Source organism: Sus scrofa, chromosome 5 (genome assembly GCF_000003025.6).
Source record: "Sus scrofa isolate TJ Tabasco breed Duroc chromosome 5, Sscrofa11.1, whole genome shotgun sequence".
In the NCBI taxonomy this organism is placed as follows: Eukaryota; Metazoa; Chordata; class Mammalia; order Artiodactyla; family Suidae; genus Sus; species Sus scrofa.
This window is the reverse complement of record NC_010447.5, coordinates 63621572-63642534: the sequence shown is the minus strand read 5'-3', so window position 1 is coordinate 63642534 and position 20963 is coordinate 63621572. Positions and strand designations below refer to the sequence as shown.

The window sequence follows — 20963 nt, the reverse complement described above, 5'->3', positions numbered from 1 at the left end:
TGCTGCAGGGGCAGCAAAAAATAAATAAATAAATAATAAAAAGAGAGAGAGAGAGAGAGAGAGAGAGAGATTGCTCTTTGGGGAAGTCTTTCTTCAGCTCTGCCCGGCTCAGATACCCTATGGTGTTGTGTTCCACAGGGAGGCTCAGATGGCAGAACAGGCTCCTGAATTCTCAGGCCTCGTAGTCACTCCTGCTTGTTTCCCCTACTAGACTAATCCCTCCATCTCTTCACCCACCCACCGGCTCACTTATCCACTTGTAGCTGCCCATTTCTTGTGCCAGGCACTTTCCCCAGCAGTGGGCTCATGAAGATGCGGCAGCTCCCCATTTGGCAGTGACCAGGTCATCACGGAATGGAGTTTAAGAGCTGGCATGTGAAAGAGGCAGTGTCAAGCCAGGTTGGAGGGTTCCCCCAGCAGGCTGATATGTCAGGGCTGAGGAGTGAATCCGCTGGCAGGGCTGAGCCATGACGTGACCTGTAGCTTTGTCAGGTGAAGAAGGACAAAAGAGAGGGGAGAAGGATAAGGACCAGATCGGGGGGCAAGAAAGAAGGAGAATCTTGTCCAGCAAATTGCACATTAGTATACACACATTAGCAGTGTGTCTGTGTCATGTGTTTACCACGGGGGCAGGATGGCAGATGTACAGGTGAAGAGGAGATGGTCCAAGAAGGTAAATCCTGGAGGAAGCTCTCCCATCCGTCCTAGGGATTCTGAGCTCTGTCCTGGTACCATGTGACCTGACTGTAAACCGACAAGCCTGGACCCTGTTAGCTCAATCCCGCCCCGTCTCCACTCTGCTCAACTGCACAAAATAACCTCAACTTTCATTTTGCGTTGGACCCTTGACTTATACCAAAGACAGAGAGAAGAAACGGTCATGTGAAGTTGCTCAGGCATTTGTTTTATTTTTGCTTTTGCTTTTCAGGGCTGCACCTGTGGTACATGGAGGTTCCCAGGTTAGGGGTCGAATTGGAGCTGCAGCTGCCAGCCTACGCCACAGCCACAGCAACTCAGGATCCAAGCCTCGTCTGCCACCTACACTGCTGGTCACGGCAAAGCTGGATCCTTAACCCACTGAGCGAGGCCAGTGGGTTATTGAGGCTGTGTCCTCATGGATACTAGTCGGGTTTGTTACTGTTGAGCCACAACGGGAACCCACAGGCCTTTGTTTTAAAACCAGTATTGAAGACATTGTCACACACACACACACACACACACACACACACACACACACACACACACACATTTTTGGCCATGCCGAGACATGTGGAAGTTCCCAGGGCAGGGATTGAACACCTGCTACAGCAGCAACCCCCACTGCTGCAGTGACAATGCTGGATCCTTAACCGGCTACGCCGCAAGAGAACTCCCATTGTTGTCTATTATATGATCATTCCTTTAAAGATTTGATCTTGGGGAGAAAAAATTTCTCTCTTAAAGTAAAGGTAAGTTTCCCTCTGTGGCTATATCCATATCTATGTGTCTATATACTTGTACCTATATCTGTATCTGCCTCTATTTATCCATATCTAGACACGTGGATACAGACATATAGATGTGTATAGGTATATATTTTTGCCTTGGCAGGGAGAAACTCATATTATGTTTTCCATAATAAAAATAAATACAAATAAGATAAATAAAAATCATATATAGTCATTAACTAAAATTTAGCAAATAGAGAAGACTAGGGGAAAACCAAACAGCCAAAACGGTACCCCTAAAACCAACACAGATGAATATTTTGAGTATTTTGTACTATGCAGATGAAAAACAGAAGTAATCACGTTTGTACAACTTTGAATCCTGCTGTTTTTCAAAGATAATTTAACCTTTAAGAATACAGCTAGGGAGTTCTCGTCGTGGCACAGTGGTTAACGAATCCGACTAGGAACCATGAGGTTGTGGGTTCAATCCCTGGCCTTGCCTAGTGGGTTAAGGATCCAGTGTTACTGTGAGCTGTGGTGTAGGTCGCAGACGCGGCTCGGATCCCGAATTGCTGTGGCTCTGGTGTAGGCTGGTGGCTACAGCTGCGATTACACCCCTAGCCTGGGAACCTCCATATGCTGCGGGTGTGGCCCTAGAAAAGGCAAAAAGAAAAAAAAAAAAAAAGAGTACAGCTAGGAGTTCCTGTCACGGCACAGAGGAAACCAATCCGACTAGGAACCATGAGGTTGCGGGTTCCATCCCTGGCTTCACTCAGTTGGTTAAGGATCTGGCCTTACCTATGAGCTGTGTTGTAGGTCGCAGACATGGGTCGGATCTGGCATTGCTGTGGCTGTGGCATAGGCCTGTGGCTACAGCTCCAATTAGACCCCTAGCCTGGGAACCTCCATGTACCGTGGATGCGGCCCTAAAAAAAAGACGAAAAGCCAAAAAGCCCCCCCCCCCAAAAAGTACAGCTAACTTGACCTTCAAGGTTAGCAACTTTGCTCTCTCCTGCTTTATAGTATTCATTCTTCAACGTCCATTCGAACAACCGTATTTTATTTTTGTCTTTTACCACAAGTCACCTCACGTCCTTACGAAAAAGTAAACATTGGTCTTTTCAGGTGGAGCAGTGTCCTTGAGGATGAGAACATGGCCCAGGGTGTCTGGCAGCACTGGGGGTGCCTGTAGAAACCTCCAGCTCAGGTGTCTGCAGGAGTGGGGCCAGCAGGACAGTGTGAGCCAGCTGTTGTCCCCTTCACTGAGGCAGGAATTCCTGGGGAGGGAGAATCTGAAAGGATGTGGGGGTTCAGGAGTGGGTGACATAGGGTCTTGAGGACCCCTGAGAGGGATGGAATCGAACTTGAAAGCACAGGCCTTCAAAGAAGCCCTGTACCAGCTGTGGAGCTGCAAAAATCCTTTGGTTTCCTTATGGGTAAAGCGCAGCTGGAAACTCCTACTTTGCAAAGCTGGTGTGAGGAGTCAATGAAGTGCAGACAAGATATAAAACAAACAAAAGTGCTACTACTATCATTGCCGCTAGGATGCGTGGTAGTGGATGCAGCCAAGAGTTTGGAATATTTGAAGGTTGACTACAAGGGCTTCGGAATATCTCAGAAATGAAATGAACTGAGACTGCTTCCCCACATTGCACCTAAACAGGGGGATGAGAAGGGGACTGTCTCTCAGGAGAGTACAGAAGATGTTGTGTCAGCCGAGGTGGAGTTCAGGTACAGGTCTTCCCAGGCGCAAACTGGCAGGAAGGTGGAAGTGGGGTGGGGGGAGGAGGGGGTGTGGGAGGGGAGGATGTCTCCAGCTCAGTGCTTTGCTGCAGCAGTGACCTGAATAGGCGTCCCCTGCCCCGCCGCCTCCCCACGCCCGAGGCTCAGTCCTTCCCGTCCATCACTCTCCTGATCCAGTCGACGTAGTTGAGCACTTTGGTGTAGAAGCCGTAGCCCTCGCCACAGCCGATGCCCCAGGACACGATGCCCGTGGCCACCCAGTGACGGGCACGGTCATCCCACACTACATAGGCGCCCCCGCTGTCCCCCTGGCAGACACTCTGCTGCCGCATCCTGTCCCCTGCGCAGAACATGCCAGCGGAGAACACCTCCGTCCTCCCCTTCTCTCGGAGCCAGGCCTCGCAGGCCGCCCTCGGGGCCACCGGCAGCCTCGAGTATTTCAGCTCAGTCGTCAGCCAGCCCATCTCCACGCCAAAGCCACTGACATAGCCCAAGAGGCCCGGGCGGTACAGGGCCTCGCGGTCAGGCAGGCAGACTGGAAGGAGGCTGGGGCCGAGGGGGACACGGTGCTGGAGCTCTAGGAGGGCGATGTCCCCGTGGAAGTTGTGCGGCTCGTCCTGACGGTAGTCAGGGTGCACGACCACGCGGCGAACGGGGTAGCCGCCCAGCCTCAGCATCTCGTCAATGTCGGTGTGGCCCAGGAACACCTCCGCGCTCCGGCGCCTGCCCAGAAAGATGCCGTCCTTGGGGTAGATGGTGTGGGCGGCGGTGAGGATCCACCTGTCGCCCAGCAGGGCCCCGCCCCCACGGCCGTAGATGCTGGTGAAGGCCTGCCAGGGGAAGCTGCCCAGCGCCGCCTTGGAGGCACCCAGGGGCTCCCGGTTCTGGGCGATGGGGGTGACGGGCCGTCCGCAGACTGCGGGAGAGAGGGTGTGGGTGAAGAGTCAGCCCTGCGTCCAGATGGCTCATTGAAAATCTACTTCTGTGTCTCGTGCCTCCCCAGCTAGGTTTTTTTTTTTTTTTTTTTTTTTTTTACCTTTTCTAGGGCTGCTCGTGCTGCATATGGACGTTCCCAGGCTAGGGGTCGCATTGGAGCTGTAGCTGCCAGCCTACGCCAGAGCCAGAGCAGCGCAGGATCTGAGCCGCCTCTGTGACCTACACCACAGCTCACAGCAACGCCAGATCCTTAACCCACTGAGCAAGGCCGGGGATCGCACCCACAACCTCATGGTTCCTAGTCGGATTCGTTAACCACTGCACCATGACAGGAACTCCAAGTCTGTGTAACCTTAAAGCAGCCCATGTCAAGGGAGGGTTTCCTTTCAATTAAACTTATCTGCCCCTCTTCTTCCTTCATTGTCCCATTTGATTAACTTCCTTCAGGCTTTTGGTTTCTTAGTTATCTCTCTCTCTATTTTTTTTTTTTTTTTTTCGGTTGCACCCGTGGCCTGTGGTAGCTCTCAGGCCAGAGATTGAACCTGCGCCATAGCAGTGACCTGAACCACTGCAGTGACAACACAGGATCCTTAACCCACTGTGCCACTAGGGAACTCCGTCCAGGCCTTCTTCGTTGTCCTTTTCTTCCTCACTTTTTGCCTTCACCTCCCCCTTCCCATTCTAAGGCTGTCCTGCTCCCACAGGCCCTGTGCACAGCTTGTCTGAGAGTGGCCATTGTCACAGCACTGCAGGTCCCCACTTACCAGGCACACAGCCAGGAACCACCTCCTTTTCCTGTGTCTGCTTCCAGGGCACCTGGGTGGTGCAGGTGAGAGTCTCTGAGGAGGGAAATAAGGAGGCAAAGGACAGGCTCAGAAGTGGGGGGTGGCGGAGGTGGTGGTGGTTATAGAGGTTTTGGGCCTCTTGGCAGGAGTGAGGCAGGAAGAAACTGGTTCCCCAGCAGATGGGGCCTCACCTGCTGCCATGGGCTGATAATAGGGCTCCTTGCAGTGGCTCTGGGCCTTGGCGGGGTTGCCTTCAGGTGTGTTGATGGCCTCGGGGCCCCCACTGGCCTGGCTGATGGGCTGACTGTGATTCACACCTATAGGAAAACAGTGGTCATTTAGGACCCAGGACAGAAGGGCAAACTGGCAACCTGGGGACTGTTTGTGGTCTGTGGCCATATTTAGTTTGAACTGCACTGCCTTTTAAAACTATTTATTTATTTTTGTTTAAGTTTTAATTTTAAAATTTTACTGGCGTATAGTTGACTTACAGTGTTGTGTTAGTTTCAGGTATAAGCAAAATGAATCAGTGATACATATACATATATTCACTCTTTTTTCCCATGTAAGTTTTTACAAACTATTGAGTAGATTTCCCTGGGCTATCCAGTAGGTTCTCGTTTATTATCTATTTTATACAATAGTGTGTATATGTTATTCGCACCCTTCTGATTCCTCTCTCTCCCTCACAGTTCTCCCTATGGTAACCATAACGCACGGTTTTTAAAAAAATTTTTTTTGAACTATTTTTCATCGATCAGGTTGTTAATGCTAGAAGAAATTTGAAAATAACTGTGAAAGCAGGGAATGGGGAAACAAGCATTTTCATATATGGTTGGTGGGAATGTAAATTAGCAAAAATTTTTTGTAGGGAAATTTAGTGATATTGAAATGAACATTGCAAACATTTTTGCACTTAGTATTTTCATTCCTAAGACTTGACCACCATAGACGTCCTCAAAGATGTATGTCTATCCAAGGATACCCAGCGCGGTCCTGCTTGTGGGAGCAAAATATCTATCAGTGGAGGGCTGATTATATATCATGAGGCATCAACCAAGGAAATATTATACTGTCTTTAAAAAGAATTGGGCAATGCAAACCACATGTATATGGGATGATCTTTCTTTCTTTCTTTTTTTTTTTTTTGTCTTTTTAGGGCCACACCTGAGGCACATGGAGGTTCCCAGGCTAGGGGTTGAATTGGAGCTACAGCTGCTGGCCTATACCCAGCCACAGCAACGCCAGATCTGAGCCGCGTCTGAGACCTACAGCACAGCTCATGGCAATGCTGGATCCTTAACCCACTGAGCGAAGCCAGGGATCAAACCTGCGTCCTCATGGATACTAGTCAGATTCGTTTCAGTTGAGTCATGACAGAAACCCTTGGGATGATCTTTAAGATATATCATTGAATGAAAAATGGCAAATTTAAAACATTGTGGGAGTTCCCATTGTGGCTCAGTGGATTAAGAGCCCAACTAGTATCCATGAGGATGCAGGTTTGATCCCTGGCCTCGATCAGTGGGTTAAGGATCTGTGCTGTGCTGAAGGATCCGTGCTGTGCTGTGGCTGTGGTGTAGGCTGGCAGCTGCAGTTCCAGTAACCCCTAGCCTGGGAACTTCCATATGCTGCAGGAAATGGGCCCCCCCCAAAACAAAACAAAACAAAACAAAATACATTGGGATTATTATGCAACACACAGAGCATCACAAAGGCCTGGAATGCCTCTGGAAGAACACCAAGGAAATAGAGAACAGGGTTGTTTCTGGGCAGGGTAGCTAGGGCCTAAGGGTCAGAAATCAGAGGAAGATTTTTTTTTTTTTGACAATTTTACCATGTGTATGCATTATCACTCAAAAAACCTGGGGTTACCATTTGAAAATCTAGAATTTCACTTCAAAAAATCTGAAATTTTGGTGTCTCTCTTTTTTTTTTTTTTTTTTTTTTTTTTTTGTCTTTTGTCTTTTGTTGTTGTTGTTGTTGCTATTTCTTGGGCTGCTCCCGCGGCATATGGAGGTTCCCAGGCTAGGGGTCAAATCGGAGCTGTAGCCACCGGCCTATGCCAGAGCCACAGCAACTCGGGATCTGAGCCGCGTCTGCAAACTACACCACAGCTCACGGCAACGCCGGATCGTTAACCCACTGAGCAAGGGCAGGGACCGAACCCGCAACCTCATGGTTCCTAGTCGGATTCGCCAACCACTGCGCCACGACGGGAACTCCCGTCTCTCTTTTTTTTTTAATGGCTGTACCCACAGCATATGGAAGTTTCCAGGCCAGGGACTGAATCTGAGCTGCCGCAGCAACCCAAGATGCTACAGTCAGATTCTTAACCCACTGGGCCACAGCAGGAACTCCTTTTTTAAAAAAAATTTTGGCTTCTCTTGAAATATGAGACGATCTGCAGATGCTGGGCCTGTAAATCTGCAGGGAAACAGCTATTGGAGCTGAGCTGGCTGCTCCTGTGACTGGGCCGGGCAGGAAGGGGCTGAGTCCAGGTAGCCCTGAGCCCCTAGCCTCAGCTCCATTTGTCACTTTAGATACCAGGGGCTGGGGCTGTGGGCAGGGGCTGCCTCCCTGCACTCCCCAGGGGACACACTCACCCACGGCTTGGTAGAGGGCCAAGAAGCCCTTGTGGAGGTTGGGGGGCCTGTCTTCAGAGGAGGCCGATGCACGGAAGGTCAGCCGCAAACTGTTCCCCAAGGACACAAACGCCTTCTCACCAGGGGGGCTGCCCAGCGGGGAGCCCTGCTGCCCACAGAACCGGCTTGGATCCATCCCGCTGGCTGTGATCTAAAAGGGACGGGGGTAGGCAGGTGGGGGTGTGTGTGTGGATCTGCACCACAGGTGGTCAAAGGGTCATGTAGTGGCGGGGACCCCAGCCCCACCTTAAAGATCTTCACGCCGCTGGGATTCCACTACCACCTAGTGGAACCGTGTCAAATAGCTTCCTGCTGCATTACTGCCTCTCAAGTTCCTTCCATCCATGACTAGACACCTAGCATATTTCTTTTCTTGTCTTTTTTTATTTTTTACCTAGCATATTTCTTTAGTCTACTGGAGTTACCTCATGCAGCCCTCCACCTTGTAAGGACTGAAATGGAAATTTACAGTAGTGTCTTATAAGTTCTAAGAAGGCAGGAACTACATCTGCTTTGCTCCCGCCAGAGTCCCTGATGACTGACCTGAACCTACAGCATCACTGCTTTCTTCTTTTTTCTTTCTTTCTTTTTTTGTCTTCTTGTCTTTTCTAGGGCCGCACCCACGGCATATGGAGATTCCCAGGCTAGGGATCTAACTGCAGTTGTAGCTGCCAGCCTACGCCAGAGCCACAGCAATGTGGGATCCAAGCCTTGTTTGTGACCCACGCCACAGCTCAGAGCAACACCACTGAGCAAGGCCAGGGATCGAACCCACAACCTCATGGTTCCTAGTCGGACTCGTTAACCACTGTGCCATGACGGGAACTCCAACAGCATCACTGCGTTGAATGAATGAATATGCAGACATAAGTCCCCTTCATCTGGCTTCTTCCAACACATTACTTCTCACTTCTCTGAGTAACTACCTACTTGGACTTGAGAAGCAAGAAGTTCCATTGCAAAGATTGAGCCCCTGGGAGGAGCCCCCCTGTGGCTCAGTGCGTTAAGAATCCAATTGCAGGAGTTCCCGTTGTGGCTCAGGGGAAAGGACTCTGACTAGGATCCATGAGGATGCAGGTTTAATCCCTGGCCTCGATCAGTGGGTTAACGATCAGGCATTGCCATGAGCTGTGGTGTAGGTTGCAGACGCAGCTCAGATCTGGTGTTGCTGCGGTTGTGGTGTAGGCCAGTGGCTATAGCTCCGGATTCTACCCCTAGCCTGGGAAACTCCATATGCTGTGTGTGCAGCCCTAAATAGACAGAAAACAAAACAAAACAAAAACAAGAATCCAATTGCAGGGGGCTTGGGTCATTGTAGAGGTCCTGGCTTCGATCCTGGGCCTGGGAACTTCCATATACTGTGGGTGCAGCCATTAAAAAAAAAAAAAGACTGAGCCCCTGGGCTTCCTGGCCTTCCCTGTCTATTGGAGTGTCTATTCTCTTACGCCACAAAATGAAAATGAAGACCCCACAAGGTTTGGAATCCAAGGACACACGATGTACACAGTGTGGGAACACCAGCTATTGTTGCCTAACTTAAATCAAAACTCCGCTCAAATCCCTCTCTGTGGGTTCCCCAACCCACGGAAGGGCACCGTGGAAGGAGCTCCCCTGGCCTCTGCTTCACACTTAATCTCTCTTCTGCACACACAGCTCACTGCTCAGCTCATCTTGTGATCTTCATGTCGACCCACCTACCCTGGGTTCTTGCTAGCTCTTCATTCCTTCATTCATTCTCCCAGATCCCAGATGCCTTTAAGACTCCATCCAGCCCATCTCACTGTCATCCCATTAACTGGGTCAAAGTTGGCATGAAGAAAATTGCTCAGTCACCCCAAATGCCTTGAGTGGGCACGTCTGACTACTGTGCTTTTCCTGGGGTAGCGAGGAGACCGGAAGATTCCTCCAAGGAAACTGTCACCAAAGGAAACACTTCCAGTGCCAACATGTGGGAGCCCCCCAGCAGCACATCTGGGTCACCTTGGTGCTCACCCAATTTTCACACCTGTTGCGTGACAAATTTCAGCCATCCACACAGAGCGTCCGAGAGCGTTCTGCACTTCACTCTCAAATACGAGTGGGCAGGAGTTCCCGTCGTGGCACAGTGGTTAACGAATCTGACTAGGAACCATGAGGTTGCGGGTTCGATCCCTGGCCTCGCTCAGTGGGTTGAGGATCCGGCGTTGCCGTGAGCTGTGGTGTAGGTTGCAGATGGGGCTCGGAGCCTGAGTTGCTATGGCTCTGGCGAAGGCCAGTGGCTCCAGCTCCGATTCAACCCCTAGCCTGGGAAGCTCCATATACCATGGGAGCGGCCCTAGAAAAGGCAAAAAGACAAAAAAAAAAAAAAAAAAAAAAAAAAAAAAAACTACGAGTGGGCAGCCAAGGGTGATCACACATAGAAGGAAGGTCTCCAACATGAAAAGCAGTGGCTCAAACTAACGAAGAGTAAAAATGAGCTTGATGAGGTAGAGATAATACAGGGAGCAGAGAAACATTTAAAAATAATTCTAGGGAGTTGCCATCGTGGCTCAGTGGTTAACGAATCCGACTAGGAACCATGAGGTTACGGGTTCGATCCCTGGCCTTGCTCAGTGGGTTAAGGATCCCGTGTTGCTGTGGCTGTGGCGTAGGTGGGTGGCTCCAGCTCCTATTCGACCCCTAGCCTGGGAACCTCCATATGCTGTGGGAGAGGCCCTAGAAAAGGCAAAAAGGCCAAAAAAAAAAAAAAATCCTAATAGATGGAAAAAGAATCTGAGAAAGAATGCATGTGTTTATATGCATAGCTGAATCACTTTGTTGTACAGCCGAAATTATCACAACATTGTAAATCAACTGTACTTTAGTAAAACTTAAAAAAAAATCCCAATAGAAAGAAAAAAGTAGACATTTCCTCTGCTAAACATGAACAAGATTCTATAAAGAAGCACATTTAGAAAATGAGAATGAGCCTTTAGACATGAAAAAAATATGTTAGGAGAAAAAAAAATCATTAAAAAGTTAGTATTTAAAATGAGAAAATCTTGGAGTTCTGGTTGGGGTTCACTCGGTGGCCTTGCTCAGTTAAAGATCTCGTGTTGCCACAAGCTGCCGTGTAGGTGGCATATTTGGCTTGGATCTGGCATTGCTGTGGCTGTGGTGTAGGCTGGCAGCTGCAGTTGCGATTTGACCGCAGCCCAGGAAATTCCATATGCTTCGGGTTCAGTCCTAAAAAGAAAAAAAAGAAAAAAAAAAAAAAAAAGAGGAAATCTACTAGAAAGTGGAACAAAAAGACAAAAAGATGGAAAACAGAACAGAACTGACAACAAAATTGGATAATCTGTTCAAAGCCTAACAATAGCTATATTATGGGAGTCCTGGAAAGAGAAAAATAAAGAAGTAATCTGGAAATTATTTAAAAATTAGTACAAGAACATTCTCAAGTTGAAGGTCTGGATTAAAAGAGCCTCTGTATCAAAAGAGACCTGTCTGATGAGGACACAGTGACCTGATCTGCATCAAGTCACATCATAAGGGAAGTTCCGAACACTGGTAATAAAGAAAGTATGCCGAAAGTTCTAGAGAGAGGGAGTTCCCGCTGTAGCTTAGCGGAAACTAACCCTACAAGTATCCAAGAGGATGCAGGTTCAATCCCTGGCCTTGCTCAGCAGGTTAAGGATCTGGCATTGCTGTAAGCTGTGGTGTAGGTTGGAGATGCGGTTCCGATCTCGCGTGGCTGTGGCTGTGGTCTAGGCTGGCAGTTGCAGCTCCAATTCAACCTCTAGCCTGGGAATTTCCATATGACACATCTGAGGCCCTGGAAACCAAAAAAAAAAAAAAAAAAAGAAAGAAAGAAAGAAAAAAAGTTATAGAGAGAAAACACTCTTGTTTGTTTTGTTTTTTGGTTTTTTGTTTTGTTTTTTTTTTCTTTTTTCTTTTTAGGGCCACTCCTGCGGCATATGGAGGTTTCCAGGCTAGGGGTCCAATCAGCTACAGCTGCCAGCCTACATCACAGGCACAGCAATACGGGATCCAAGCCGCATCTGCGACCTACACCACAGCTCAGGGCAACACCAGATCCTTAACCCACTGAGCAAGGTCAGGGATCAAACCCAGAACCCCATGGTTCCTAGTTGCTTCATTTCCACTGCGCCACGACGGGAACTCTGAAAACACTCTTGTCACAACACTAGCGCTAGACGACAGCGTCATCAAAATGCTGAGAGAAAGCGACTTCCAGCCTAGGATGTAATCCAGGTAAACCACCCACCAACTATGAGGGCAGCACTAAGACATTCAGGGGTCGGTGAGACCCTCCACGACCTATTCCCTCATTCCCTTTCTGGAGGAGAATGTTCTCCTTCCAAAGGAGGGAGTAAACCAAGAAAGAGAAGGAGATGGGACTTGGTTCCAACACAGCACCCGTAAAGGAAATTCCCGGAACCAGGGAGAAGGGAACCCCCAGAATGTGTTCGGGCTTAGAAAGCAAAGAACTCAGGCTGAAGAAATAAAGTCATCAGGAGATGCTCAGGCGGAAGGTCACCAGAGAGGAAGACTAAGAGAGTGACATTTGTACTTGAAGAGGTCAAGGGATTTACTCTCTGGCTAAGCGTTTGGGAAGATTCTTTACAGAGAGAACTAAAGCCGACTAAAAATCCAAACAAAAACCAACCAAAAAACCCCCAAAGAAGCCTATGTAATTACTGACTCCGGGGAAACCCAAAAGTTGGAGAAGAAAGGAAGTCGTACACCATGTGCTCAGATGTGAGTGTTTTAAAGTCATAATAAAAGAAAATAAAAATGAAAAAGAAAGAAACATGCCCATAGAGTTCTCTCGTGGTGCAGCGGGTTAAGGATCTGGTGTTGTCCCTGCTGTTGCTTGGGTTCAATCCCTGGCTTCTGCATGCTGTGGGCTCAGCCAAAAAAAAAAAAAACAAAAAACTTCATAATAATGTATGGAGTTCCCGTCATGGCTCAGTGGTTAATGAATACGACTAGGAACCATGAGGTTGCGGGTTCAATCCCTGCCCTTGCTCAGTGGGTTAAGGATCCGGCATTGATGTGAGCTGTGGTGTAGGTCGCAGACATGGCTCGGCTCCCAAGTTGCTGTGGCTGTGGTGTAGGCCGGCGGCTACAGCTCCGATTGGACCCCTAGCCTGGGAACCTCCATATGCTGCCGGTGTGGCCCTAGAAAAGGCAAAAAGATAAAAAAAAAAAAAGTCATAATAATGTAAATAATGAATATCGACTTAACTGAAAAAGATGATAGAGGTAAACAGAGGAGAGGGAGGGGAAATATGAGTGGTAAAGGTCTAAGAGAGGGAGTTCCCGTTGTGGCTCAGCATTAACGAATCTGACTAGCATCCATGAGGACGTGGGTTCCATCCCTGGCCTCGCTCAGTGGGTTAAGGATCCAGCATTGCTAGGGCTGTGGTGTAGGCCAGCAGCTACAGCTCCGGTTTGACCCAGGCTTTTGCAGCTGGAAGTTAATAGCTAAGTTATTTATTTATTTTTTTGCTTTTTAGGGTCGCACCCATAGTATATGGAAGTTTCCAGGCTAGGGGTTGAATTGGAGCTGCAGCTGCTGGCCTACGCCACAGCCACAGCAACATCAGATCTGAGCTGTGTCTGCGACCTACACCACAACTCATGGCAATGCCGGATCCCCAACCCACGGAGAGAGGCCAGGGATCAAACCTGCATCCTCATGGATACGAGTCAGGCTCATTACCACTGAGCCACGGTGTGAACTCCACTAAGTTATTTATATGTAAGCAAATAAATACCAGATGAAACAGCTACATGAATCATAAGGATTCCCCAAGGAGCACCAGTGGGGGTGGGGAAGGAGGCCGGAGGCCAGTTTTTCATTATAAGCCTTATAAGATGTACTCTGATTTTAAAAAAACGTAGGTGCAGGTATTCTTTGGATAAAAATAAAATTTAAACCAAAAGATGACAAACGGTTTTTAAAGTGCCCTTATTTCGAATAATGTCCTTGTCAGCTGAGGTTTTGCTCCTCTAAGGGAAGCTGGAAAAGGTACCCAATCGTTTGTTATTATTTACATCCAGCTTCCTAAGCTGACAGAGCAGACACTCAACAAGAACGTGCCCATTTATTTTTAACCACTGATGTGTGCGGTCTTGCTTTTTACTCTAGGGATTTGTAGTATTTCTGCGTCCCTTAAAAAAAAAAAAAATCCAGTTTATTTATTTATTTATTTTGGGTGGTTTGATATGGGATCTCACTTCCCAGACCAGGGATTGAAGCCGGGGCCCAGTGGTGAAAGTGCTGAGTCCTAGCCACTAGGCCACCAGGGAACTCCCTGTGCATCCCTTTGTAAGACTTCAAAGGGCAGTGCTTGCCCTGCCACCATCTCTATCATTGTCTGTGGGGCCCAGACAGCAGGTAGCACAGGTGGGGACAGGGCCTCTGGTGGGAGGCTGTGTGCTGGGCAGACCTGGACTCCCAGGTAAGCCTCAGGCGTCAGGGCCTGGTGACCTCCCACTGCCCCTGGGCTTCCGGCTGGGAGACTCCCTCCCCAGAGTCCCTCCAGGAGCCCGCCCAGCTCACTGTGACAGAGTCCTGCTCACAGTCCGGGGACGGCTCCAGGTCGAAGTCCTGGAAGATGAGCTTCACGGCAAAGCCCTCTGGAGCCTCGATGTCTGTAAAGCTCTCTTGGCCTTTGACATATGGCTCTGGGTACCCCGGGGATGTCAGCTTCAGGGGCAGCGGCTGGGCCAAGAGCATGGAGCCCTGCGTGGGGCAAGCCTGGAGGACTCCCCAGAGGAGCAGCCACCACCTGTGAGTGGATGAGGGCAGATGGTGCCACTCTGGTGTGGCCCCAGGCCTGTGGAGACAGGAATGGGGCAGGTGATGCTGTGAGATGAGGGGTCTGGCAAAGGTATCAGCAGCTGTGGCCCCAGCCCTTGAAGCCTGGGTACCTCTGGCTACTCCCTTATTGCCCCTCCTCGTCTGGATTCCTTCAGCCTCCTGGTCAGCCTGAGCTTGGACTGTGAGTTTTCCAAAATGGCCCATCTCCCTGCAGAGTCTCATGTAAGCAGGGGCTGCTTCTGCTTCAGCCAACCCTAGTCCCACCTGGGACCCAAGGGGGTGAGCATAGTACAAGTGAGTGACACTTAAATATAATAGGTTCCAGAGTTCCCATTGTGGCTCAGTGGGTTAAGAACCTGCCTGCTAGTATCCGTGAGGATGTGGGTTCGATCCCAGGCCTGGCTCAGTGGGTTAAGGATATGGCGTTGCTGTGAATGGCGGTGTAGGTCACAGATGTGGCTCAGATCCTGCATTGCTGTGGCTGTGGTGTAGGCCGGCAGCTGTAGCTCTGATTGAACCCCTAGGCTGGGAACCTCCATATGCTGCATGTGTGGCTCTAAAAAGAAAAAAATAAGTATATAGTGTATATATATATTTCACATATATGAGTATATACATATTTTATATATAAAACATATACATATCATATATATAAAAATGCTGGAGGCTGTGTGTGTGTGTGTGTGTGTGTGTGTGTCCCAGGCGCCCCTCCCCTGCTCCCACTCTCCAGCCTCCCCAGCCTCTCCAGCCCCTCCAGGCACACTCACATGTTGCCTGGGCAGCCTGTGTGGTGGAGCTTCCCCAGAGACAGTTCCCCCACTCTGAGACCAGGCATCTGGAACTGGACATCTGAGGCCGGAGAGGACTTGGCCCGGTCTAGGAACAGGAAGTGGGGCTGGAGAAGGCCCCATGGGGGAGGAGGGAGAAGTTACTGGAAATGAGTTGAGCAACACTGCCAAGTTCCCCTTTTCTAACTCGCTGGGTTGAGCGCCACCTGCTGTCTGAGGCGGGAATAGCTCACCCACCACAATTAAGAGGAAAGACAGCTGCTCAACCTCGCTGGCCCTCAGAAGAGAAGAAGGATGGGAGGGCAGTGGATCTTGACACTTGCACCGTTTAAAACTGCTTTTTACCATGTGCATGTGTCACAGATGGCAGGATGAGTCCTTGTGAGTTAGGTTGGCCCCTTTAATCAGCCGTACCCTTCCCTCCCAGACCTCTCCACTCATTCTGCGACCAGCTTAACTCTTGGAGAAATTGAGGTTTGTGACCCTGAACTGGACCCTCCTCCTCCCTCTCTGTTCTTACCAAGCAGGGTGCGGGGCACGCACCTAGACAGCCTTGGAATCCTGTCCACAACCCCTGGGTGCTGCTTGTCCGGCAGGGTCAGGCTGGCACGGGGCAGGGGCCAGGCCCAGACTGAAGCTTCTTTTTTTTAGGGCTGCACCTGCACCCTCAGCATATGGAGGTTCCCAGGCTAGGGGTCCAATCGGAGCTGTAGCTGCCGGCCTATGCCACAGCCACAGCCATGCCATATCTGAGCCACATCTGTGACCAACACCACAGCTCACGGCAACGCCGGATCCTTAACCCACTGAGCAAGGCCAGGGATCGAACCTGCAACTTCATGGTTCCTAGTTGGATTCATTAACCACTGCACCATGACGGGAACTCCCCTCCTCCCTTCTCTTGTAGGACGCTTCCCCTGCCCCCACACCAGGCAGTGAAACACAGATAGTTGTAACACAGCTATCGAATAACGGAGAAAAATCTAAAGGTGCAAAACTTCTAAACGCGGTTCACGTCTGTAATATTTCGTCATCCTGTAACAGCAACAGGTGTCGTCTTCCAGGCTTGCTCTGGGTCATCCCAAATGTCCAGGCTTCTTCTCAAGCCCTGTTCCTCTGGGTTCCTCTCCTTCTAGAGCATCCTCCTCCACGCTTAGTCCCAGTGAGAGCTTGGAGGTCACCCCACTCCCACCCCCTTTCATGAAGTGACCTATACTCTGGGCCCCTGCACATGGCTCAGGTCCTGGGACAGGCTCCTCTCTTCTCGAAACCCCTCCTTTCCCTGTCGCTCTCCTCCACCGCCTTCCTCCCTTCCTCCAGGCCTCTGTGCTCTGGCTTCCATCCTCCTCCTCCATCCAAGCTTTATCTCTGAGGGCTTCCTCTCCTCTAAGCGTCAGATTGCTCCGTCCTCCCGGGAGCCTCTCACTTGAGGAGGGAGCTTCCTATTGGGCTTGGGGATTTTTCTTGTCTTCTAAGTAACAGGGCACCATGGAGATGAAGTCCTCACACATGGTGGTCAGAGCATTCGTCTCTCCGCCGATCACCTCCAGTGGAGCGGTGGAGGAGGGCTATAGGTCACCAATTCCAAATCCCCTCCAGTTTGTTTGTTTGTTTTTATGGCCCCACCTGCAGCATATGGAAGTTCTCAGGCTAGGGGTCAAATTGGAGCTGCAGCTGCCGGCCTGCACCACAGCCACAGCAACGCCAGATCTGAGCTGCATCTTGCAACCTATGCAGTAGCTGGCAGCAACGCAGGATCCTTAACCCACTGAGCAAGCGAGGCCAGGGATCAAACCTGTATCCTCACAGAGACAACATCAGGTCCTTAACCCTCTGAGCCACAACGGGAACTCCCTCTCCAGTTTATTGAACTCAGGGATCTACTGCTTCCATTTCTTTCTTTTTCCAATCCTTCCCTCAGGCTGATTCCTTGTCTCCCCTCGGAGGTCACAGGGCAATGATTTCTCCTGTTAATTCAAATACTTGCAGGCTCTTAAGCTTTGAAAACTCGTTGGAAAAAAAATATCGAACAGAGCAATGGGATTTTACCTTTATGTTTGGAAGAGGGAGAAGAGAGTCCCAAAGGTATACTTCTGTATCGTCTCCCAAGTACCTATGCTTTTTGGAAATTGAAGAAGTTAATTTAAATATTGTTTTTAGGAGTTCCTGTCGTGGCTCAGTGGCTAATGAATCCGACTAGGAACCATGAGGTTGTGGGTTCGATCCCTGGCCTTGCTTAGTGGGTTAAGGATCCGGTGTTGCCGTGAGCTGTGGTGTAGGTCGCAGACATGGCTCGGATCTGGCGTTGCTGTGGCTGTGGTGTAGGCCAGCGGCCACAGCTCCGATTGGACCCCTAGCCTGGAAACCTCCATATGCCAAGAAAATGGCAAAAAGGTAATATATATATATATATATATATATATATATACACATATATAGTTTTCAAAGTAATAAATTTATCAATGGCCAACCAGAGTTGCAGCCTTTTACGGTTGATGGATGACATTGCGCTGATCAAATAGCAATCATCTCTGAGGTCTGACGGTCTTAAGATTCCTTTGTGCAAGTTACACTTCCAAAGATGATAGAAGTATAACATAGAACAGGATTATCTATTTTCACACCCATGAGATTGAATGTTCTTGAGTCACCCCTTTATCAGAATTGACTCTGTGAAGCAGAATCATGGCTGATTTTCTGCAGCTCCAGGATAAGAAGGATTACCCTGTCATCTTCTGGAGATTTATTTCAAGAGCATTTGTGGGGCTTGCTTTTTCAAACCAAGCACCGGCCTTTTATTACCGAGTATTTAGAGGGGGAAGAAAAAGGCTGGTCTAAGAAGCTTAACATGTACAAAAGAAATGAGACAGTTAAATGGATACAAAACATATTATGTTTTTCATCTTCAGTCGGGAGACACTTTCCTTCACTGCAGGGCGAGTGCACAGGCTTGGCCCCAGCAAGGCAACGGGACTGTGGCTGGGGAAGTCTCCTCAAGCAGGAGGAACAGAAAGTTCCTGGAAGTATAGTGGTTGTCAGCATGGATTTAAAAAGCAAATCTCCATTTGCTGTCTGGCTCAGGGGTAGCTGAAATACTGGAGATAGGTTTTACCCCAACTGAGGCTTGGTACATCTGAGACCTGGAAGCCCTCTCACCCACAGACACCCAGACTTAACTTGAAGGATGAGCTGTGGGGGTCATGCCAGCTGCCAATTTTTTTTTTTTTTTTTTTTTTTTAGCTTTTCTGTTTCAAAGACTCGATTTCCATTTCTTTCTCTTTTCTTTCTTTTTGGCTGCACCTGTTCCCAGGTCAGGGATTGAACCCACGCCATGGCGGCAATCCGAGCCACTGCAGCAACAATGCTGGATCCTTACCCCGCAGCCCCACTAGGAAACCCCTCTGTTTCCATTTCCTTATGGTCCCCGTCTTCCCCCAGCCTGTGGTTGTCTCTGTCACGGCCCTTCCTTTCCAGGCCTGGTGTTCTGGGGACAAGAGCGATGGCCATGACCAAGCGACAGGACCCGAACTCATGGAAATGAGGTGGTGGAGAAAGACTCTGTGAAGGAGAGTGGAATTCACCTACGTGGACCCCTCCGCAATTCCTGGTCCGGGCGGCTCCACCTTGCCTAGAGTTGGAAATCTGGAGATGCAGGGTCCGGGGTCCTGTCTTCTCCCTGGGTGTCAGAGCAGGTAAGCTGACTGTGGGCGGCTTGGCCCCCGGGAGGGAAGTCTGATGGCCCTTCCAAGGCCGGGTTGGGCCACTGGGTGCAAATTGCAGCAGCAGGAGGCGGCAGATGGAGCCCCAGAGGCAGAAGTGTTCTACTGCCACCTGCTGGTAAAAGTCAGGAACTGCCAGTGAACCAAAGGAGCTATGGCACGGCTTGGGGGATCAGCCCCTGGAGGAGGCGTGATGAACCAGCCACTGGATCATAATAAGGCTCAGGGGTCCTGTGTTGTGTTCTTTGCCTCTGTGACTATAGCCTCTCCATCATACACCCATCCAACCACTATCAGCCCTAACAGTACTGGTGACTAATTAATTTATTTTTACCCACCCTAATTTACTTTATTTGAAGAAATTGCTAGAGGCAATCACTGTGCCATCACTGTGCCATCTCCATGGGTGTCTAATGAGATTGTTAGGGACTCCCCCACCAGGGCGTACCTTCTCCCTGTCTTGCTAGCTTTGGTGAACTAATTTACCCAGTCTTCCAGAATACTTTTTTTTTTTTTTTTTTTTTTTTTTTTTTTTTTTTTTGTCTTTTTAGCTATTTCTTGGGCCGCTCCCGTGGCATATGGATGTTCCCAGGCTAGGGGGTCGAATCTGAGCTGTAGCCACCGGCCTACGCCAGAGCCACAGCAACGCGGGATCCGAGCCGCATCTGCAACCTACACCACAGCTCACGGCAACGCCGGATCCTTAACCCACTGAGCAAGGGCAGGGACCGAACCCGCAGCCTCATGGTTCCTAGTCGGATTCGTTAACCACTGCGCCACGACGGGAACTCCCCAGAATACTCTTTATCTTTTTTTTTTTTTTTGTCTTTTTAGGGCCAAACCCTTGGCATATGGAAGTTCCCAGTCTAGGGGTCCAATTGGAGCTGGCGCCACCGGCCTACGCTAGAGCCACAGCGACGCCAGATCTGAGCCACCTCTGTGACCTACACCACTCTCATGGCAATGCCGGATCCTTAACACACTGAGCAAGGCCAGGGATTGAACCTGAGTCCTCGTGGATGCTAGTCAGATTCGTTTCCACTGAGCCATGATGGGAACTCTGGGCTTTCAGTTTTAAAACTGGGAAAGTTTGGGTGAACCAGGACAGTTGGTCACTCTAAATGAACAGGGGTTGGTTACAGGGCTGAGTGGAGGCTGGGTAGGAGAGAGGGCAGGGAGCCAAGAGGGTGAAGAGGCAGTGACCACACCTGTAGCTGCAATCTGGAGCAGTCCAGGGCCAGGATGGGGTCCCCAAGGTGAATCTAACACCTTGACTGGAAGGGCCTGTCATGGTCCCACCGGGATAGTGCACCTGCCGTGAGTGTTGGGGTCGGGGCAGAGAGACTGCACGACTCGCAGGCCCTGTATGAAGCTGGTCATTGCAACCCCACTCGGGGCTGGGACAGCCATGCTCCCTCTCCCAGTTTCAGCACCACCTCCCTGTACTGGGGCCTCGTCTCCCACTGGCAGGGCGTAGGTAGCCTGGGCAGGAGAAGCAGAAGAGTTTCCCCAGAGGATTACAGATGGCACAGGGGCTCCTGGGCTGGGAGTGGGGAGTAGGGAGAATGAGGGGTTGAGGAACTGGGCTCTGGAGCCTTGGGGAGGGGGCAAGTTTGAGGGGCAGCTAACACACTTTTCATTCTTACTTCTTATCTTTTTATAGCCACACCTACGACATATGGAAGTTCCCAGGCAAGGGGGTGAATCAGAGCTGTCACTGCCCGGCTACACCACAGCCACAGCAACACCAGGTCCAAGCTGCCATCTATGACATGTGTTGAAGCTTGTGGCAATGCTGGATCCTTACCCGCCAAGCGAGGCTGGGGATCGTACTGGCATCCTCAGGACATTATGTTGGGTTCTTAACCCTCTAGCACACTTTTCTTTTCTTCTTTCTTTTACTGATTTATTTCTTGAAAAAATTTTTTTTGTTGGCATATAGTTGGCTTACAGTGTTTAATTGGTTTCAGGTATACAGCAAAGTGAATCAGTCATACATATAAATTTATCCATTCTTTTTCCATATAGGTTATTATAAACTATTGAGTAGATTTTCCTGTGCTATCCAGTAGATTCTCGTTAATCATTTATTTTATATGGAGTATG

The 20963-nt window shown here is 49.6% G+C and overlaps 1 protein-coding gene across 2 annotated transcripts; it reads right to left on the bottom strand.

The window, feature by feature from the left end:
* C1RL (complement C1r subcomponent like) lies at nt 2470–19137 on the bottom strand. Of its 2 annotated transcripts, none has more exons than XM_021092409.1 (7): nt 18724–19137; nt 15118–15245; nt 14090–14318; nt 7501–7690; nt 5086–5211; nt 4874–4948; nt 2470–4089 (listed from the first exon to the last, which is right to left on the bottom strand). In XM_021092409.1, the coding sequence occupies exons 2-7, from the start codon at nt 15183–15185 to the stop codon at nt 3317–3319; spliced, it is 1461 nt and encodes a 486-aa protein (XP_020948068.1). In that variant the 5' UTR covers nt 15186–15245; nt 18724–19137; the 3' UTR covers nt 2470–3316. The 2 variants fall into 2 exon arrangements, with proteins under 2 accessions (XP_020948068.1, XP_020948069.1); XM_021092410.1 differs by having other exon boundaries at nt 14090–14366; nt 18724–19023.